This window comes from Thunnus thynnus, chromosome 5, assembly GCF_963924715.1.
Source record: "Thunnus thynnus chromosome 5, fThuThy2.1, whole genome shotgun sequence".
Lineage (NCBI taxonomy): Eukaryota > Metazoa > Chordata > Actinopteri > Scombriformes > Scombridae > Thunnus > Thunnus thynnus.
In genome coordinates this window covers 3,297,597-3,318,711 of record NC_089521.1, presented here as the reverse complement: position 1 = coordinate 3,318,711, position 21,115 = coordinate 3,297,597, and the positions used below count along the sequence as shown (strand labels likewise).

Below are 21,115 nucleotides of genomic sequence, written 5' to 3'. Positions count from 1 at the left end.
ATTCTGGATCATCTGCAGAGGTCTGAACGTACATGCAGGGAAGCCTGCCAGTAAGGAGTTGCAGTAGTCAATGCATTATATTATGAGAGCATGTACCAGTGTGCTGCATGCTCAGACAGGTAGGGTCTAAACCTTCTGATGTTAAACAGGGAAAATCAACATGATCAAGCAATCGAGGCCAGGGTTAGTCGGTCATTAATCGTAACACCCAAGTTTTGGGCAGACTCTGTGGGCATGAGTTGGGCTGATTCGAGCTGGATACTGATCTGTTGTACAGAGGGACTGGCTGGGATGACAAGGAGTTAAGTCTTAAAGAGGTTAAGCTGATGGTGGCGTTCCTTCATCCATGCCAGGGTATTGGTGAGGCAGGACGAGATCCGTGTTGAGATTGTAAGGCCTTTTGATGGGAACGGAAGAGTGGATGATTGCACCAAGTGATGTGGTGTATATATGTATGTGTGCATACATAACCTTCCTCTCACAGAAAAACACACTTGTGCACATGTTTTTATTGAACTTGCCAGGGTGCTCCTTTACCTACATCCGACCCTTTACCCTGATATGACTCTCTGTTCAGTAGCTACAACAGAATGTATGTTACTGTACAGTCTGATATGATAAATTAAAACTAAGATAAATGTGGATAAAGTAAAGTCATGGGGTATAAATGCAATACTAATGACTGAAAAGTATCATAGGAATATTTTTCAACATCATAGTGATGGTAGTAGCGCTGCAACTATTGATTATTTTCATTATCGATTAATTTGTTGATGATTTTCTTAATTAATCGATTAGTTGTTTGGTTTGATTTTTTTCCTGACCAACAGTCCACAACGCAAAGATAATCAGTTTATTGGCATAGAAACCAGAAAATATTCACATTTCAGAAACAAGAACCAGAGAATTTGGATATTTTTTCTTAAATAATGACTCAAAGCGATCAATCGATTATCAAAAAAGTTGGCAATTATTTTAATAGTTGGCAGCTAATCGACTAATTGTTGCAGCTCTTGATGGTAGACATTTTTACAAAGATGTTGACTTAACATTATGTTGTGTTTTAGGTGAAGCAGATATGTTGAGTTAAAAAAAAAACGGTAAGCACCCTTCACTTAATTTACTGCAACAGCAGAGAATATACACCCAGATAAGTGTTGTTAGTGGGATCAGAAATAAAAGAGGCTGAATCATTTATTCTCAGTTTCCTTGTTAAAGCTTCCTTTACCCTTCAGGTGTTACCATTCAACAAACATATTACAGCAAGATGGTTTAGTGAGCAGTATTTGTGTACTCTTAACTTTAAGTACTAAACACATATCACATCAGAAATGTTCTACATCCCCTTTAGAGATATTATAGGAATGTACACCCGGTCTGAAATTATAAAGTGGTTGTTTCATTTCTCATTTCTCCCCAACACTATTTTTGTTTTGAAGCAGTCCTGCTGAATAATATAAAACATATTTTGCTACCTTCATGACATTGTATATCATAGCCTTGTTATTCTTCTTCATACAGTGTAGAATTGGTTAAATGAACTGCTTTATAAAATGAGATACTAAGGCAGTGCTGGGCATGTTTCCTTATTTGAAGCTGATTGAGCGTCTCTCAGATTCCTGTCAGAAGCTGGAGGTAAATATTAGTTTGTCTGGAGGCCGATGGAGCTCAGTTGTGGGCTGACTTTTACATATAAAGTTCTGTTGTAGTGAGGTTAGTGATCTCTACCCAGGTTTTTATTTTTATTTAGCCCCACCTCTGCACATGCACATATGACACCGCCATATGTGTCATGAAACCGAAGGTCTAACTCTCTCCCTTCTTATCTGTTTGGCCTCCTTTACCATAAAATATACAGCATGTTCTGTGCATTTTACTGTCATCAGACTATTTATAGTTTTACATTTCAAAAATGTTAAAGCTATAATCCTAATTCCAATCATAATCATGAAGTCAAGTCCTAACCCTACACTGACCCCTTTTTAGCAGTGACAACCAACAAAAACTCAAGTTTTGCTCATTTTCTTTGCCCTTGAGATGATGCTTGCACCCTGTAAGAATAGATGCATAGGGGGGGAAAAGCACATGCACACATTTCTCTGCTTTCTGCTCATTTTCCCCCATCCTCACAGTATCTGTCTTATCATGTTCTGTCTCTCTCTCTCTTTCTGCCCTCTACAGTATCTTTGCCTCACCAGTTTCCTTCCCTTATTAGACAAGAATCACTTGTTGGCCAAGTCTGAGGGGACATGGTGCATCTACTGTAAAACAGTGGTAGAAAACTTGAATTATTTTGTCAAATGTGTTATTGCCCTTTTGGCTATGAGATCAACTGCTAACAGCCTGCACTATAATATTTCACTTGTATTTTCCCCCCACACTTCTCTCCTTAGAACTTTGAATCTAATTTTGGTTTTTCAACATAACAATCTGACCTGTAACTCACAATTAAAAGAGAGACGTTTGGGTTACAGTAGTTTTATGGAGGAAAAATAACCATAAAGGTATAACCAGTCTTATATTTCATATGTATTGTTTAATTGTATTGTTTTTAGATGAAGCTGACAGTGTTTGGAAATTAATTCTTTCACATATTCAGAACAGTAGGCCCTCTTTGGTTCACTTTATTGAATCCAGCAGCAATATAAACCCAGATATATGTTGGAGGTCTGAACAGAAATTAAAAAAAAATCCTCAAATCTTCTCAGTTTCCAAGCCAAAGCTTCCTTTACCCTTCAGTGGTTACTATTAAACAGCCAGATGTTTAATGTACAGTATTTGTGTACTCTTTCTAGATATGAAGGCTGACTACAAAGTCAGAAAAAAAAGAATCTTATGTTTAACAGCCGCCCTCATGTTCCCTCTGTTTGTTCGCTTCACTCACTGCTCTCTTCTTGGTCTTGTCTGTTTAATTGGTGAACCTCTAAATGACCCTGAGTGTGTCGAGCAAGTCTATCACTCTTTAACTTTTCCTACGTCTCCCTCCCCGGCCGGCGCTGCCGATACCGGCCTGATTGAAACGTCCTTTTTCGCGGGAGCCAGAAGGAGTTGTTAAAGCAGACATGAATTAATGATTGAATTAATTATCGGAGTCACATACCGTACAATTAATTTTGTGGCTTTGCCTCAGTCTTTTTTCCTCTCCCCGTCTGTGCGTAGAGAATGTCAAGAAACATTTTCTAATTAATTTATGTGTGATTATCAGGGTTAGTTTCTGGAAGGTCTCCACTTTCAATTTGTGACAGGCTACAGCAGAGGAGAGAGGGAAGGCTGGGAGAGATGGAGGTAGGAGTGTGAATAAGAGAGCGGCTGTGCTCGTAAAGTACGTGCCCTCACACACACACACACACACACACACACACACACACACACACACACACACACACACTCTCAGTGAGGTTTGTATGGACTTACATTTTCTTGTTCTCTCTTAAACACACAGTTTCACAATAGAATTTCACCCAAGAATTCCTTTTTCTTCGTTGTGACTCCAATCGGTGATGTTTTGCTTTGAACCTACACATGAATAATGCACAAATCACATTTTTCGACTGTTTTCTTTTAAACATAAAGACAGAATACAGAGTATACTTTCTATAGGTGTGTTTGACATTGTCTTGGTTGTAAGATTTGTGGAATTCATAACACTGTCAGGATAGTTTTAGAAAGTCTACTGTAGTTTAATATGATACTTTCATGAGAGTTATTAGTTGCTGTAGTCATTCCTTCTCTATTTAGGCCATGGCGAAGGCCAAAAATCCAGAAAAAACCATTCTAGTGTTATGCTGAAGCTAATATGAGGCTTCACACTAGAAACACAATAACATATTTTTAATTTTGTACAAAAAAGACTAACTTTGGAAGATACCAACTTCATTTGCATAATATGACTTTAGCATGAGCAGTGATCATTTGCATATGGCTGAACAGACAAAGAAAATGTTCTGCAAACAGAAACTCAGTCCTAACCCAAAAAATTTCCAAGGAACAAAGCTAACAGTTTGAAGCCTTGCCAGAGGTTGTATTGTTCATTACATTCCATAGTATCAAAGAGCTAGATGGAAGGAACGACATACTTATTATTTGGCCACTCTTTCCAGTAGCAGGTCTGAACAGGCAAAATTTGCCCTGAGGATGACACAAAAAGAACGATCACTGGATCAAAGTGGGATTACCAAGCAGGTAACAAGACTGGTCCCAGACTTCTGAATCAACGCTCACATTTTCTCAGCAGTTCAAATATGTCTAGCCAATTGATGGTTTTACCAATGGCTGGAGAATAAGTCGATCAATCAGAGCTTTTTATGTGGTGTTAAAAATGGGGATGTCATCTTCCTACATGGCTAGCAAGCTAGCAACCATTACTGTACCTCAGCTCTGACTGGAAATGACGTCGGTTGGATGGATACTCCTCTACTGATTTGTCAAATATCAGATGACACAATGTCAGGCTGAGTGAATGGCTGTTCAGGCTTCAAGACTTCATTATGTTAGATATATGATCGTATTTTTCTTATTTCTAAATAAATGTGTTTAATCAAATTTGCCACATAGCAAATCTGGGCACAAACTGTACACCTTGCACGTAGAGTGGGATCAACGGAGGTTAATAGAGGCAGCTGTTTTTGCCTGGGAGCCATTTGCCAATTGCCCATTATGATCAAGTGTTAATTAGCTTGGGACCATACTCAACACATTTCATGACCCTCTGCCTACTGTGTTACATCATATCTTGCGTATGAAGCTAACATTGTGACCGGGGGGTGACACTAGAATGAAGTTCATCAAGAGTTCAAAATCTTAAGGGTTCATCCATTTGCTCCTCAGTCTGAATGTGCTCAGCAAACGTCATGGCAATCTGCAGTAGAGTTTGATATTTAAGTTACACATAATGTAGACTTAATCCTGGTGCTAGAGGAAATGTGTGGGTGAAAGCAACAGGATTCATTCTCTTGTAGTAGCTGTGGAGATATCTTTCTCTGGACAAAGGTACTGGATAGACTGACACCATTGTTCTTGGGCTGTGCCATTAGTGGGACCCCAAATAGGTCATAGCATCACCCACCTTCTTTACAAACCCAGTAACAAAAAGTACTAACACTGACCAAACTGGTTTAAGATTGTATACCAGTGTGTTAGATGCGTGCTGTTTTCTACGCATGTTGTCTTGTGACTGGTTGGGTTATGCCGGACTCTCTCTTTCTCACACACCAGCATACAGAGGTGCTTTTTTTTTATCAGCAATAAATGAAACTGCCCACGACCAGTCAGGTGATTGAACTCCAAAATGAAGTTTTCGCATGTGAATGTCAGTATTCTTTGCATTTGTTTGTCTTCAGTGAGGAGGAGGGGGAGGAGGAGGAGGAGGCGGAGGAAGGGGGGAGGGGGAGAGAGGGCTCATCTCATCAACAGTAGCCTTGTCACTTGTTCTGTTTTCACCCCCTTCGTCCTCTGAACGGAAAAAAATGCTTTTAGTTTTTTTTCCCTCATTTTATCTTTCTTCGCATATTTGTGAATTTGCATGTTTGCTTCTTGCTCTTTTCTGGTGGTGTATGTATTTTGTAGATAAAAGTTCAGCAGTGCAGTTAAGAGAAATTAGTTGGGTAAACAGTGGTAAATGTCAATGATAAAGTTCTGTTGAAGCTCATCTGATTAGCAGGGCTACGCAGGTGTCTTATCTTGCCTGTGCAACAGAGGGTAAAATGGAAATGATTGCGTGGTCCTGAGCAGTAGATGCCTATCCCAGAAATGTCTATCTGCCGCTGAGCCGAGCCTGCCGGACTCCAGGGACCCAGGGGTGCTGCATGGAGGATCATGGAGAGAAAGACAAGACAGAGAAAAGGAAACGTAATCAGGTCTTGCTTGTTGTTAGATTGAGGGCTTTTATCAGCCAACATTATAAATGATGTGAGTGGTCATTAATGTAAAAAGACAGGTATCTGCAGAATTCATAAATCAAAATTTTAGACTTTTCAAGAGCTTGACATGTAAAAGCAAAAAATAGCAACAAAGGTGGTAAATCGAGCAATTTCTGCTTTAACAATGGTAACCACGATAACAAGGACAACACAAAATTAAATGTTTAGTGATTTAGTGCTTAGTAAAGGTTCAGATGTGTTCAGGAGACAAATGGGAACCGTAATTGGGATGAACACATTTTACGACTTTCCAAACTCTTATATCCCTGAAACCCTTAATTTCATTTCAGTTTCATTTTTATATATATATATATTTTTTTTTTTTTACATGGAATTGTGTCACGTGACAGGGGTCGCTCATAGTGACAAACCAACTGAGAATTACCCCACAATTTTTATGGTCTTACATTAACTTTATGGTCTAGTCTCACTGCTCTCCTGTATCTGCTGGATGTGTAAAGGATGCAACTAACACAACCATAACAAATTTATGAGATGATATTATATCAGGGCTGTGTGTCAGCCAGCTGGATTTGGAGTTCTTCTGCCAACAGTGTCCAAAAATCAATTCATGCAGCTTTACAAACACAGTGGATTGCTCTTTCAACTATACTATTCATTATTTAATTCTCTATTTATTATTATGATATCTACATCATTTTAAGTACCAGGTAAAGTTATTTGATAATTATTGCGCATTCTTATTGATAATTTGTGCACATTAATTACCAGAACAGAATATATGTTTAAAAGATGTTAAGTAAAACACAATCTTGTGTCATCAAAGCCAAAATCTGTAGTACATCCTTGTATCTCAGTCCAAAAGGTTCTGAACTAAAGTGGCTCATTTAGGTCATCCATGGCTTGGCTTTTTTTTTTTTTTTAGCAGTTTTTGTTGCATAGCATTACAGAATTCAATTTGTGCAACTGGCAACCAATGTTGACCGGCAGGAGTGTTGATTGGTCTCCAGTGTAACATCAAAACTGGGACAAGGACAAATGGAATCAATCTTTTTCATAAAGAGAACAAATGAAGTAATTTAAGGGTACCACTGTTAATTTGAGGAAAGAAATTACAAATGTCTATATGTCTATAGTATGTAGTAGTTCATAATATATAGTAGCAATGTCAATAGTTTTTACACGTTACTGCATGTGTTTATATGAACTTTTCTGTGTATATAGTACATATGTATAGATTACTTTGTAATATCTTCTTTCACTTTGGTGCTACATGGTCCCATATCCCTTCTGTGATCATTAAATAAAGTGCATAATTGAATATGTAAGTGTGGGGATTTGTAATGTGTTGAGTGTTTTCAGGAGAAAGCCCTTGTATACAGACAGATAGAATTGGATTTGACATCATGTAAACATACAATACAGGCCCTCATCTTTCCTAATAATGCCAGAACTGCATTATTTGTCCTGTGTTTCCCATGAGAACTAGAGGGAGAACAGGAGAGAGAGGCGTTGGGATTTGTCATTCAGCAGAGGTTAAACCCCACCTATTAGTGTGGGGTCGGAGTAGCACGCAGATAAAGATTTCCTGTTGTACGGTGTCAAAAAATCAATAGCTCCGCCGCGATGTGCTCATTTGATATCAACAATAGTCTTTTTTTTAAAAATCAATTAGGCCGGATAGAGGAGAACATCAGTGTTGGGTTACACCTTTCTCTTTTTTTCCCCCCTCATTCCTCATTGATATCCAATCAGGCAGGTTGTTGTTAAGGATGCTTGTTCTCATTTGATGACAACATATAATGCCTCGATGCTTGGTTTTTGCATATGTAACTCCCTGCACACTGAGGCTACACAGTGTTAGACTGAATTCTTTGTTTTATTCTTCTCAAAATGAATAAAGAACATAATGCATAGTGGTTAGTAATGTAACTTGAAGTCTGACTTCAGGAATGAAAAGGTGTTCAATAAAAAGGCCTTAAAAACAGGTATTTCTGCAGACAGCTGTACAACTTGTGTGTATTCAACCTAAACAGAAAGTTTTACTTACCTCAAACATAAACGTAGGCCTGGTAAGCCAAAATGGTCTTTCTTTCTGTTTTATTTGACAAATGAACTACTGCTTCAACCAACGATAATTTTCATTATCGATTAATCAGTCTGTTATATGTTTCAATCAAGCTTTTGGTCTATAAAATGTCAGAAAACTGTCAGCTGTCATATTTTGTCTTCATTTTGCTTGGTTTGTACAACCAAAAGTCCAACACCTAAAAATATTCATTTTACAATGATGTCTACCATCAGTAGGATTAATGTGATCTGACAAAGACAAAATGTTACCTACAGTGACTTGACAGAGCAACTGAGAGGCAATGCAAGAACACTACCAAAAACAAAGCATTGAATTTATGCTAATTTCAAGAATTAGTCAGTACCTACAGTATTTTATCTCATATCTATGTTGTGTAATGTACAGTATAGAAAAAAGTTGTTCACATACATACAGTATAACAGCATTTTGGACAAAATACTGAAAAATGATTTTAAGAAAATAAAATAAAACTGGGCCCAAGCTACTTCCATGTGGGACTCCACATAACTTAAATTTGCTGTCAAAGAAGTACTCACACAAAAGATATAGCTAAAACAAAAACTGGGCTCTCCCAGAAAAATGTCTATTTGTAAAGATAAAAACGAGTCCTTGGAAACCATTCTCATCACAATAAATAAGATTGGACTGAAAACAAACTTCTGATACCCAATAACAAGAAGTGAGAGATTCTTAAAAGGCCTACAGTTAGAGCCAGAAAATCATCTTTTCTGTCTTTCGGTGAGGGTCTAGTTTTGGATTCTTTCCAAAGTTTTGGACAGTTCCTACTAGCATTCATTAATAATATGACATATCAGTTGAGATAACAGCCCACCTGCAAGTTTAATTAATTTTCCTTCCAAGTTACCTGGAGATGTATCATCTTAGAACGCAACAATTAATCTGCATGATTAAGGATGGAATAACATTTTTGTCCCTCATGTTATTTCCAAAAGGGCTGCATGTTAAGTGGACATCTTCAATCATTCTTTTAGTTGATAATATAAATATTTAGCAATTATGACTTAATTATGAAAGTGACCTTTCACTATAATTTAAACGGTTACAACCCAATTCCTTAACTTTTAGCGGACATATCTTTCTGGGCGTGTGTTTCATTCATGTGCTACTTTTCAAGCTTTATCTCTCTGAAACATGAAAGATCAACTCATCAGTAAGCTATGATGCAGTGTTACATTCACTGACCTTTTACAGAATTGAGCATGTCCATCCAGTAACTTTATCAAGATATCCATCAACTTTGCAAACTTGGCATTATTCACAAATGAATCAGTGGTTAATCGTATACAATGTGTTGATATACGATCCCATGTTATGTTTTAGGGATATTTGCCTTTTGAGTTTAAAAAGCTCCTAACAGTGTGTAGGATTTAGTGGCATCCAGCAGTGGGGTTGCAGATGGCAACCAACTGAATACCCCTGCCCTCCCCCTCCCCTTCCAAGTATTTAGGAGAACCTATGGCGGCCGCGATACTCGCAAATATCGCAAAAGGCCCTCTCTAGAGCCAGTGTTTGGTTTGTCTGTTCTGGGCTACTGTAGAAACATGGTGGTGCAATATGGCGGGCTCTGTGGTAGGGGGCCCTCTCCCTATGTAGATATAAAGGGCCCATTCTAAGGTAATGATAACATTCTCTCAGTCAGCTTCACATGTATGCACTACTGCACTTCTATTAAAATGTTGAATTTTACTTGATTTTATACATCTTATGTATTCTATGTTTTAACTTTTTTATTTTACTTTATTATTATTATTATTCAGTATGTATTCTATTTAAGTTGTCAGTGGGTTTTTATCTTCCATCTTATGTTACACATTCTATGTATTTTAGTTTCACTTTTATTTTAGTTGATATTTTATTATCAAATGAGTTTTATTTTCCATCTCATGTTACATGGGTGCTGAGGTCAGTGGTCTGTGTCTGTTGGGGAAAAGGGTTTCTGTTATGCTTATGGCTTCAGAGACCTAGGTGCTGATTTACAGATTGTGTACACATGGTGAAATACTGTCTGAGTTTTTGCTTATTAAGTATCAAATTACAGCCACTGAAGTACACATTCTATGTATCGTATTTTCACTTTATCTTTTTCCATCTTATGCACGTTTACATGTTTTTATGCTCATTTTATGTCTTTTATGTCGTCTTTGGTGTGAAGCACTTGGTGGATATAATTTCTTTTGTTGTAAAACACTTTGAGCTGCATTTTTTTGTATGAAAGGTGCTATACAAATAAAGTTAATTTGGTACCTTGAAAGTACCACAGTGGTAAAAATTTAAGTGTATATCCATAAAGAATCTGTCAAAGTTCTGGGACGCTGAGGACAAACTAACAGTTTTAGCTCTATTCAATCACACAGAGTGACTGCAGAGATAAAGGAAGTGCCTTTTCGGAGTTGTTTAAAGTTTTAAAGTCTTACAAAATAGTTGAAAATCAACCCATTTCACAGACCACATGCCAGTTCACCTGACCCATGTGACTTTTTGATGAGGGGGGGGGGTTGAATCTTTACTGTCCTGCTACTGAATAGTTCCAGTTGTGTGATATGTGTGAACCTCATAGATTATCTCCAGCCATGACATCAGCAATAGTGTCATATTTTTCCACGAGCTGTCATTTAAATATGTATGTTTATATTTTATGTCAGTGTCAGAGTCATGAACCCAATAATCCTTCAGTAATGGATCGAATCAGTAAATCTGCCCTGTGTAATTTCTATTGACAGGAATCAGTCATTTAAGGACGGAATAATCCTTAAACTGGCAAAACAAATGACACAAAGAAAAGGTGCAGATCTGAAAATCCTGTAACATCATCATCAACATTATTCTGGTCTCCTCTCTCTCTCTCTGTCCCTCTCTCTCTCTCACACACACCCCCACTCATCGGTTAATTGCGTTAGTCATTTCATTAATGACGGACTGATTGTTTTATTGTGTTGGTTCATCAAAGAGGCCTGGACGCCCCAGTGGCTGCTGAAGCGTCCGTATTGATAAGGCTTTGTGTGTGTGTGTGTGTGTGTGTGTGTGTGTGTGTGTGTGTGTGGTGACAGGGAGTGTGTCAACGTGTCATCTTGTGGATGTGTGTGTTTTGTGTGCTAGAGAGAGAGAGAGAGAGAGTGTGTGTGTGTGTGTGTCAGAGCTAAATGAGTAAAGCAGTGTGGATACTGTGGAGCTGGTTGATATTGATAACAAGCCCATCTAGCCCTGTATTTTTGGGAATGGGTCTTCTAGTAATAACAGAGAGTCGTGTGTGTGTGTGTGTGTGTGTGTGTGTGTGTGTGTGTGCGTGCACGCGCTACACATAGTGTATAGCGCTGATGGGGGTAGTATCATACAGAGCAGTGAGGGTAGTAGCAGCCATATTGATAAGGAGCACTGGGTTCTTCAGCAGGTCTGCGGTGAGCAGGAGGGGTAATTAACAGGGATTAGGATTGTTGGAGGCCTCATGTTACCCCCGTGAACACAGCTAACCTGCTGGGATTAGCAAGCAGCACTCATTAGTGGAGGTGCACCGATAGCACTTTTTCACAACCATTGGATGGTAGCGTTTTATTAAGCAGACTCCCTGACAACGACTTAATCTACAGTCACTGATGCCGCCTTTAATTAACTGGTTACACTCCATCATTTGCATTCACATACTGTATATGTACATTTTCTTGATGAGTGTTAGTTATAAAATAGAAAGTAAGTCAGATATTGACAGTAGCTAACCCTAAAACAGTTTATCCTATCCAAGGGACATGTTGTTATAGTATTGGTGTCAGTGCAGCTTTATCTGCTAATTAAAGTACTAGTAATGTAGAGCTTGACTGGCGCTGATCCAAATAGTCTGGAAACTGTTAATGGAATACTGCTTATATCATTATACAGTCTATGTTTGGTGGTCACATTGTTCTTCCTTCCTTTCGCTTATTATTAAGTATATTTCCATCCACCTGTTTGATTTCTCAGATTTCTTTCAAGGCCAGAAATCTGAAAAAAGACAAAATATTGAACTTGGCTAAGATGAGAAAGTTGTCAAATCAAAAGAAAAAGAAGAACAGATGAAGAAAACGTGATAATGCTGACAGAAACAGATTTAGAAAATACAAATTAATATGTGTTTTTCTTCACATCTGATATGTGAATATTAAAAGTTGGATGCATCAAGATAAACAGTTGGTGGCGCTAATTCTACAGTCCGGTGCCATTAAACCATCGCAGAAGAAGAGAACACAACGAGACGATGTCTTTAAAAGTCAAACCTCAAACAAATGAAAACTATGTGAAAAACATGATGGAAATATGGCATTTATGTTTGTTTCACGTAAAACTTTGATGAAGGTTACAGTCTCCTCAGTACACAAACTTTTCCACCTTAGCCAAGCTTTAAAGATATTTCAGCTTTTTTGAAAATTACCAGTATTTCCACTCAGGTTTTTTTTAGACGCAAATTGAAAATGTGCATAAAAACAGGTGGATGGAAATACACTCACTGATTGATACCACATCCAGACTGGACTATTGCAATAGCATTCTTTGTGTATTCTCCAGATTAGTTGTCTGCACATCAAGATCACACTAAAAGACTCCTTTGAAACTCAGTGTGGATATTCAGGTCAGCCTTGCCTCGGCCAAAACAACTAATGACCTGTGTGATGTACCTAAAGGTATGCTGACATGAAGGGATATAGCTCCATAGGTCATGAAAGGAATAGGATAACATGTGTCCAGCCTTAATAATTGACAAACTAATGCTTGTGTCGTGCTTGTTTATAAGTTAATATCTGTGTTGGCTCACTGAGGTCAAATCCTTGCAGTTTCACAATGAGGGTCAACGGAGCTGGTCAGGCTGATAAGACTCCCATGTGGCGAGGATCAGCCAATAGCACAGAGGCAGACTGGACATTGATGGAGTGCTGAGATAAGGAGGGTCAGAGTGGCCAAACTGAGATAGGAGATAGGATACTGGCTGGACAGACGCTGGACTTCAGACTCTGCAGGCAGCAGGTTAGACTGTCTGAGGTGTCATGTTTGGGTTGGCGCTTGACCTGGGACTGAAATCTGACACTCAAATCTGGAACATTTGTGTCCAAACCCCAACAGAACCCAACAGCTCTCATGTGTCAGGAGATTTCCTGGATATCTGCTTTTTAATTTGATGTATTCTAACAAAGAAGCGCTAATACTGTAGGTTACCCTCAACAATATTTGTGAAATTGAGCTCCACCCAAAACCTGAGTCATTCAATAAAAAATTCAGCCCAACCTGACCCAAGCACAGCAGTTCAGGTCAGCTCCTGTTGCATCTGGCATCAGTGTCACGCTCTCATGTGCATCGGGGCAAGAGAATGAAAAAGTAGGGCTGGCTACAGTGGGAGATATACCATGACCTGTTCCTGAGCGCTTGATCCGAATAATACGTACTATCAGGTCACTTCTTTCCCTAAAACGTGATCGTTGTCTGAACATTTGACCTGGGTGTTCATTATATTGTGCAGAGTGTCGATGCAGCTTTGAGCTGTGAGTTAAGAGAAACGTACCACTTCCTGTGTGACTTTGCCACAGCGGTCCTGACAGCGAAACAATCTTTTTAACTGCTGTTTCGCTCTTAAGGATGCCTTTTTATTAAATTAACGTCTTCTCTGTGCGCTTTCGTCCCTCAAACCACGCTTCTTCCTGCTCCCTCCTCCCCTCCATAACCCCAACCCACTCCCCTCCCCAACACCTCCACCTCCACCCCCCCACTGGCTGTGGGAAAGCCATTTTATCAGCGTCTGTCCGTTGTTCTCTGGTGGGGATAGATACAGAGAAGATAGATGAGTGTTTTGACATGGAGAGTGTTAGACAAACACTCTTATCAGGCCCGCCACTTTAGACCGACCCCCCGAAACAGTTGGCTGAACCATGGACGAGATGAGGACGGGTGGGGGGGGGGGGGGGGGGGGTGAGAGGAGGGGGAGGCAGTGTAAGGAGAAGAGGGGGAGGCAGATTCTGTATGTGTTTTGATCAGAGAGAGAGGTAGATGGTCATAATGAGAAAGCTTCTCCAGAAGCAGAGCCTGAGGCAGAGCAGTTGGCATTAATCCCATCCAGTCAGTCACTGGAGTTTCTGCTGCAACACTCACCAGTATTGCTCAAACTTGTTCATTAATCCTCAGATGTGCAGTGAGAGTTCTCTAAACTACAAACGGCCTCTTCTCCTGCAGACCAAGCTGTCTAAAGTTTTTAAATAGATGGCTCAGTCCCCCATGCCTGCCGGCTATCTGGCTCTATCTGGGCTGCAGCAGGCTCAGACCACAGCCGTCACTGCCATCCTTCTACAGTTATCACTTTGAGGAAGTGCACAAGAAGTTTCCCCTGTTTGAACCGGGCCAGGACAGAAAGTGCTCAGCTTGTATCAAACTCCCCCTGCTGTTGAGCCGCTGCCGCTTTGTGTCCGAGTCGCTGCTGCTGCTACAAGGGTTCGGGTCAAGTTCAAGCCATATGCTGCTTTTGATTGTTGTTTTTTTTTCTTTGCCTGTCATATGGTCTCTGCTCAGTACTATCGGTGTGTTTGAACCAGATGGGATTTTTGAAGGCCAGTACTGATGTTTTGAACATGTACTCTATGTATGTACTCAGTATTTTTAAATGTTGATGCCAAGAAAGCTCCCAATAAGACAAGATTTCTGAACTCTCCATAAAAACCTTACTAGTAAAATTATACTTCTACAGGAAAGTTGAACGTGAAGCAGAAATGATATATTTGAACATATAAAGTGTGAAACAGTTTCTTCAACACATTTGTCATCAATGACACTGCCTGACTGATATCTGATGTTTAATGATACGGATCGGCTACACGCTTCAAAGTGCTGATATATTTAACTCTCACTTCCTCTCTTCCCTCCACCAGATGACCTGGAGTTGAATGAAGAAGGCAGTGAGAGCAGGGTGGTGGCTCGCAGGGACCTACATCCAGACACAACATGGGGCCCCTACCCAGGAATGCTCCAATCAGAGGGCAGCACAGATGATCAGGAGACAGAGGTAAGGGCTCTAACATGGAGGTTCTATCACCATTGTTACCAAGACTAATTTGTAACTGTTCACTTATTATACCTTTAAGTAAACCTTAACCAAATGTATGTTTTTAATACAATAAATTAGCAATTGAATGGAGTTGAAGCATTCCAAAGCAACGTCTAAGCAACAATAAAAAAAAAAAATAGAGATGTTTGTCTAGTAGGATTAATCAAATTAAGCCACAATCTTAATTTCATGAGAATAAAATTGATAAGACAGTTAAAAATTTAAATGGATAAAAGAAAATTAAAACATCTTAAACAAGAAAAGAAATAAAAATATAAAATAACATTTTTTTTTATCCAAAAGCCAAGCTGAAAAGGTAGGTTTCAATGCTTTGAGCAGCTCTCAGATCCTCAGGCAGGCTGTTTCAACAGCTCGGAGCAAGAATGGTAAAACCTACCTCACCAAAAGTTCAATTAAAAGGCTTGTGCCAGAGGACCAGAGGTGCCTTTCTAGTTTATATTGCAAGCATGACAGATAAAGTGCAAGACCACAAAGTGTTTTATAAATTTTCAAATCAAGAATTTTCAAATCAGCACAAAAACTGACAGGCAACCAGTGTCAAGATTTTAAAACATGTATAATGTGTGCTCTCCTTCTGATAATAACACTTGTGCAGCTGGTTGTTGCTGAACTGAACATGAGATAGATCAGAAGGAAGCATCACCATAACAATCCTCGTTAAGTTGTACAGATGACCCAATCAGAAAATGACACATCTTTAAAGCATAGTAATATATTATTCTCCATTATGAATCTGGTGCGCCTTTGTAGTGAGATTCCTGTTAGATACAGAGCCGTCATTAAAGGAATCTACCTTGTGACTCTGTGGATGAGCTGAGCGTTTGGTCCAGGATTATCTACCTATTATTATTATTATTATTATTATTATTATTATTATTAGTAGTAGTAGTATTAGTATTAGTATTATTGTTATTATCTCAAAGTCAGTGCAGTGACAGGTGAGGCTGACAGTCAGAGCACACTGCTCATTGTAAGCAGTCCATGTACAAAGCTTGTTTGGACTGTAAATGCTATCAGTAAGAGCGGTCACAAGTTTACATTACTGGGTATTTTAGAACACTTGTAGGCTGACAATTGAACTGACAATAAGATCATTTATAAGATAAGTTTAGGATGCTTTTTGATAATTCATGTCATGTATCAAGCATCTGAAGACGTCACCTTGGGCTCTGTGAAATAGCATTTGGACTAAACGATGTATTCATTGTTCAAAAAACTAGTTGACAGATTAATAAATCATGAAAATAGTTGTATAGTTTTAGTTATTTTTGATTTGTATTATTATAAAATGTATACAAGCTTTTTAGGTTGGTTAAGTGGATGAATAAGGAATCATTTATTTTAAATGGTGAAAAAAAATTCAGCAGATGAATTGATGGTGAGAATAATTGTAACCTGCAGCAGTAAAGAAAGACAAACCAATAAATGTACTTGGAGTGAGAAGCTTTATAATAATAATAATATGATTATATTACAATATATTATTAGACTTATAGCAGTATATGCTAACACTGAGAGGAGAGTAAACCGTGCTGATGTTGAGCTCCATGCTGAAGTGAGACCTCAACTGACTGACGTGATTTCAGTTGGAAAGGTCAGAGGTCGGATGGTCGGATAACAAAGAGAGACAATGAGTAAACACCTTATCACGTACGTGTGTGACAGTGGTTGGAAATGAAAACAGCTGTGTGTATCTTTATGTGTGTGTGTGTGTGTGTGTTCCTTGGGAACAGTGTGTGGGACCGGATGGAGTCCTATCAGAGGCTGGGTTTGTGCATCATGTGCAAGTCCATCTAATCATATGATACTGATGCTGGGAGAGGCTTCCTGGCACGGAGCACAAACTCGGACATGCACAAACACACACACACACACACACACACGCACAGGGTCAGTCACACACATTCCTACCGAATTTCTGTAATTCTACCTTGCTATACCTGGCTTTCTTTGTCTTATCCTCAGTTATTTTTGACTCCAGACGCCAAATGTAGTTCAGTAAATTTTAGTCCGGCTCAGCACAGTTCAATCAGTTCATGTCTGGATCTAGACCAGTTCACATTGAGTTCACAACCAGTCCAGCAAAGCCTAGTTTCATGCGGAATTCATGCCTCACATACCTCCTCTCCTCTCCTCTCCTCTCCTCTCCTCTCCTCTCCTCTCCTCTCCTCTCCTCTCCTCTCTTCTGCTCTGATCTCTTCTCCTCTTCTCTCCTCTCCCAACTTTTCCTTTCCTTTCCTTTCTTTTCCTTTCCTTTCTTTTCCTCTCCCCTCCTCTCCTCTCCTCTCCTCTCCTCTCCTCTCCTCTCCTCTCCTCTCCTCTCCTTTCCTCTCCTCCCCTCCCCTCCCTTCTCCTCTCCTCTCCTTTTCCGTTCCATCCTCTCCCCTCTTCTTCTCCTCCTCTCCTCCCAGCCCTACCCAGACGTCCGCCTGTCTTTTATCTCCGCATGGCGCCATCCTCCTGGACAACAAACCCCAGTGATTGATTCCTGCTTGATAGGCTCTCATTTCTAAGATTTCGTTTATTATCAGTGAGGTTCTGAGTGTACAGATAGATGTCTGCATGTGTATTTGTGTGTGAGTGTGAGTCAATGCACGAGCACCCGCTTGCGCGCACACACACACTCACCCATCACCTTTTGTTCTTCCCCTCCCTTCCGCTGCCTATACCGTCCTGTTCCTCCTCTAAACTGTAAAGTCCATCTGTTCTTTTAAAGGCTTTGCATTCATATGGAAAGCATCTCATTCTGATTCTTAATACCCATTTTCTCTCTTCTTCCTCATTTTCTTCCCCCCCACCCTCCCCCATCTGTGGGCTGAAGGATTGAGGAGACGGACCTTCAGTATCTGCTGGAGATAGTGGCTGTAATCTCACATTCCTCCTTCTGTGTTTCTCCCCCTGTCACTCCACATCCTCCCTCTCCTCTATCCATCCCTCCATCCCTCCCTCCCTCCCTCCCTCGTGGGTCAGCAGGGGTCAGGGCTATCCTCCTCAATGTGTTGGAGAGGAGAAATCTACTCATCTCCTGGCACGCTGCTAAAGCCAGAGCCTCACGCTGCATGATTGCTCCTTGATTGGTTATTTGAAGGGTTCCAAAAACACAGCGGATGTTAAGGATGAGCTCACTTTACCAAGATTTTTATTTGAATACACTAGTAGGCACTGTTACTTCAAAATAAAAAAAAATATTGTTTAAATACAAAAAGAGGTACTTTAGCAAAACACAAATTTATTTGCACATGCAGTTTCAGGATCTGCTGGCCAGTGTCATGTCCTACTGGAGCAGTAGGGGGTTAGGGTTTATCCCAGGTAGATGCTGTGTCACTTCTATACTAAATACTGACTGTATACAATACACACTATACTAATCTTTCAAGCCTAAGTCCCAGAATACCTTCAATGACAGCATTTTTAAGGATAGTGCTTTGTACAATATCTGCACATGATTACGTACTTTTATACTAACAGGAAATTATACAATACATACAAACATTAAAGTCCCCCTCCACTCAAAAATATGTTTTTCTTCCTGTTCCTACAGTTCGATGTTTGAGCTTCACTGTGCTGAATGATGTCTATGCAGAGTTTGACACTAGAAGCCTGTTTTCACCTTCATCTGCTGAAAGTAGAAAGTTTCTCAGTGTTCACTGAAAATCTGGTTTTAAGGGGCGGGCCTATGAGGAGCATTTGTGACATCACAAGTAGCTTAGAGCCAATCATGGTCCACTATGCTATTTACACAAGTGTGATGTGGAAACTTGAAGCCTCCAGTGCACATACATTGAGAATTAACACATAAGCACATAAAAGTCGAATTGACTCGGCCTCAGAAATGATCATTGAGTTGAATGCATGAACACATCTATGATGCTATCTGGACAAACACTGAGCATCTATTACATGTGTTAATATTGCTTTCCTGTCATACAGCTGACATCACTTTCACACTCATCAAACCACTGAGTGAGACCATAATCAGAGTCATTTAGATCTCTTCCTTTTAACATATCGATATTGAATCACCTCATTTTATACTTCATTTTAGAATTATTACACACATTCTCAAACGACAGTGAAGGACTTAACTCCTTCACCCATAACCCCTCCACTCTGTGATGACTCCTATTGATCATACAGTAGATATAATATGTTAATAACATCATAACAACATAAACCATCAGCTAGATCAACAGGGACTGATGAAAAAACAAATGGGGGAAAATTCAAAATTATTTTAAATATCCCCTCCGGACATGTTATAAGACAATACTCTGACATGGTTTTCAAAATCTTAAAATGACACATGCTCCCTCATTGAAAAACACAGAATCTATGAATATGCAAATATGCAAATATGCAAATATTGTTCAGAAGTCCATTCTCTATGTTTGTACACTGGAGGCTTCAAATTTCCACATCACCATCACCATCATCTTTCTGCACAGAGAAGAAAAAACCATCCAACTGATGGAACAAAAAGAAAAACACATTTTTAAGTGGAAGGGAGCTTTAAGTTTGTGTGAAATGATCCAAACAGAATATCTAATAGAAAGTGGAAAAAGTCTGATGTAATGGGTTTACAGTGCATACTTCAAGCCCATACAAAAGTACCTTTGAAAGAAACTATCCATTAATATCCATTTTTATTATCTCCAGCTAAAGATTTTCTTTGTGCCTGGACATCAGTCATCCTATGTTGATTTCCTTCTAAGGTCCATCTTCTGCTTTGAGCACGCTTTCAACATTCCCTCACTTCAATATGTGGAAATGTATTTTTTGTATTTTTTGCCCCTAGATCTTTCCCAGCTGTCTCTCCTTCCTCACTTCAATCTTATTCATACCACCTGTCTTCCTCAGTCCTCAGGCTTGCCCCCCCCCCCCCCCCCCCAAATCTATGGGAGAGATTGGTATGGCCCACTTGGCAGCGCTGCCCCTTCCAGCATCGCCCTCTCTCTCTCAACTTCTCTCTCGACAAATTTGCTTCTTATTTGGCCCGGACAGATAAGCTATCAGTTTAATATGAGGCCTACTCAGCAACACAACTAGATCGGGAAGCATTTTGGATATGCACAAGTGTACACCCGCTCATGCAACACATACACATGCCCACAGAGATATATGAAGCTCAATGGCTTTTATTTTTTCATCTGAAATATTATACACTTATATGTCTTTGATGTTGTCATAGCCTGTGTGTGTGTGTGTGTGTGTGTGTGTGTGTGTGTTGTGGTGTGGGTGGGGGGAAGTTTGTCAGTTCTGAGAAATCAGGGTGGGGCAGAGAGAGAGAGAGAGAGAGAGAGAGAGAGAGAGAGAGAGGCACATGAGATCCAGTCCTCACTCTCCCTTCAACAGATCTCCTTCATTAGATTAGCAGCGTGTTAACTGGCCTGTGTCATATGGAAATCCTGCCATTTGCATCTCTTGAGAAAGAGGCGTAAAACCATTTATCTATTTAAATATATTCTGGCTGATATGGCTGTTGGACTTTAGAACAGGGTATAATAATGTTTACTGATCAACTGATCAGCTGGCTGCTGATTCCTCACAGTTTTTGGTTGAGTGAGCAACCAGGTCCTCCTCGGTGAGCCTCCCATGGCAACCCAGGACTGAGCACGCCACCGCTGCTCCTCTGATTGGATCGCATATAACAAATCTGATATTATATCTCCTCTCCTTCTGATTGGATCCTGCTTTAATTAACTGATAGGGCGAGTGCATGTGATTGGACCGAAGTTGCAGGATTGTTGTGAAATTTCAGCTGAGATGAAGGATGCAGTGTAGGTGAAATAGGGATGATGCTGAAATGTTGGCAAACATTGAGTTTGTTGCATCTGTTGCATCTTACCAAAGGACAGATGTCCAAAGCGAAGTCTTAACACTACCACAGGAGAAACTCCACTTACAACATCGTTGCTATTGTTCTCCCTCCTTCAGTAGCACCCAGCAGTTCACCCCACCCCAATCCTGTCTTTCCTGGAAAGGCAGCCTGAAGGCACGATCCTAGAAGGAGCAGAGTAGGGGAGTTCAAAGCGTTATCACGCGCCGAACGTC

General features: G+C 39.8%; 1 protein-coding gene across 1 annotated transcript in view; it reads left to right on the top strand.

Moving 5' to 3' along the window:
• The window catches only part of zfpm1 (zinc finger protein, FOG family member 1), a 108,590-nt gene that overhangs the window by 65,860 nt on the left and 21,615 nt on the right, over positions 1–21,115 (top strand). Inside the window, exon 4 of the mRNA XM_067588728.1 lies at positions 14,868–15,001. Coding sequence (XP_067444829.1) covers positions 14,868–15,001 — 134 coding nt within the window. The remainder of the gene's footprint in view (positions 1–14,867; positions 15,002–21,115) is intronic.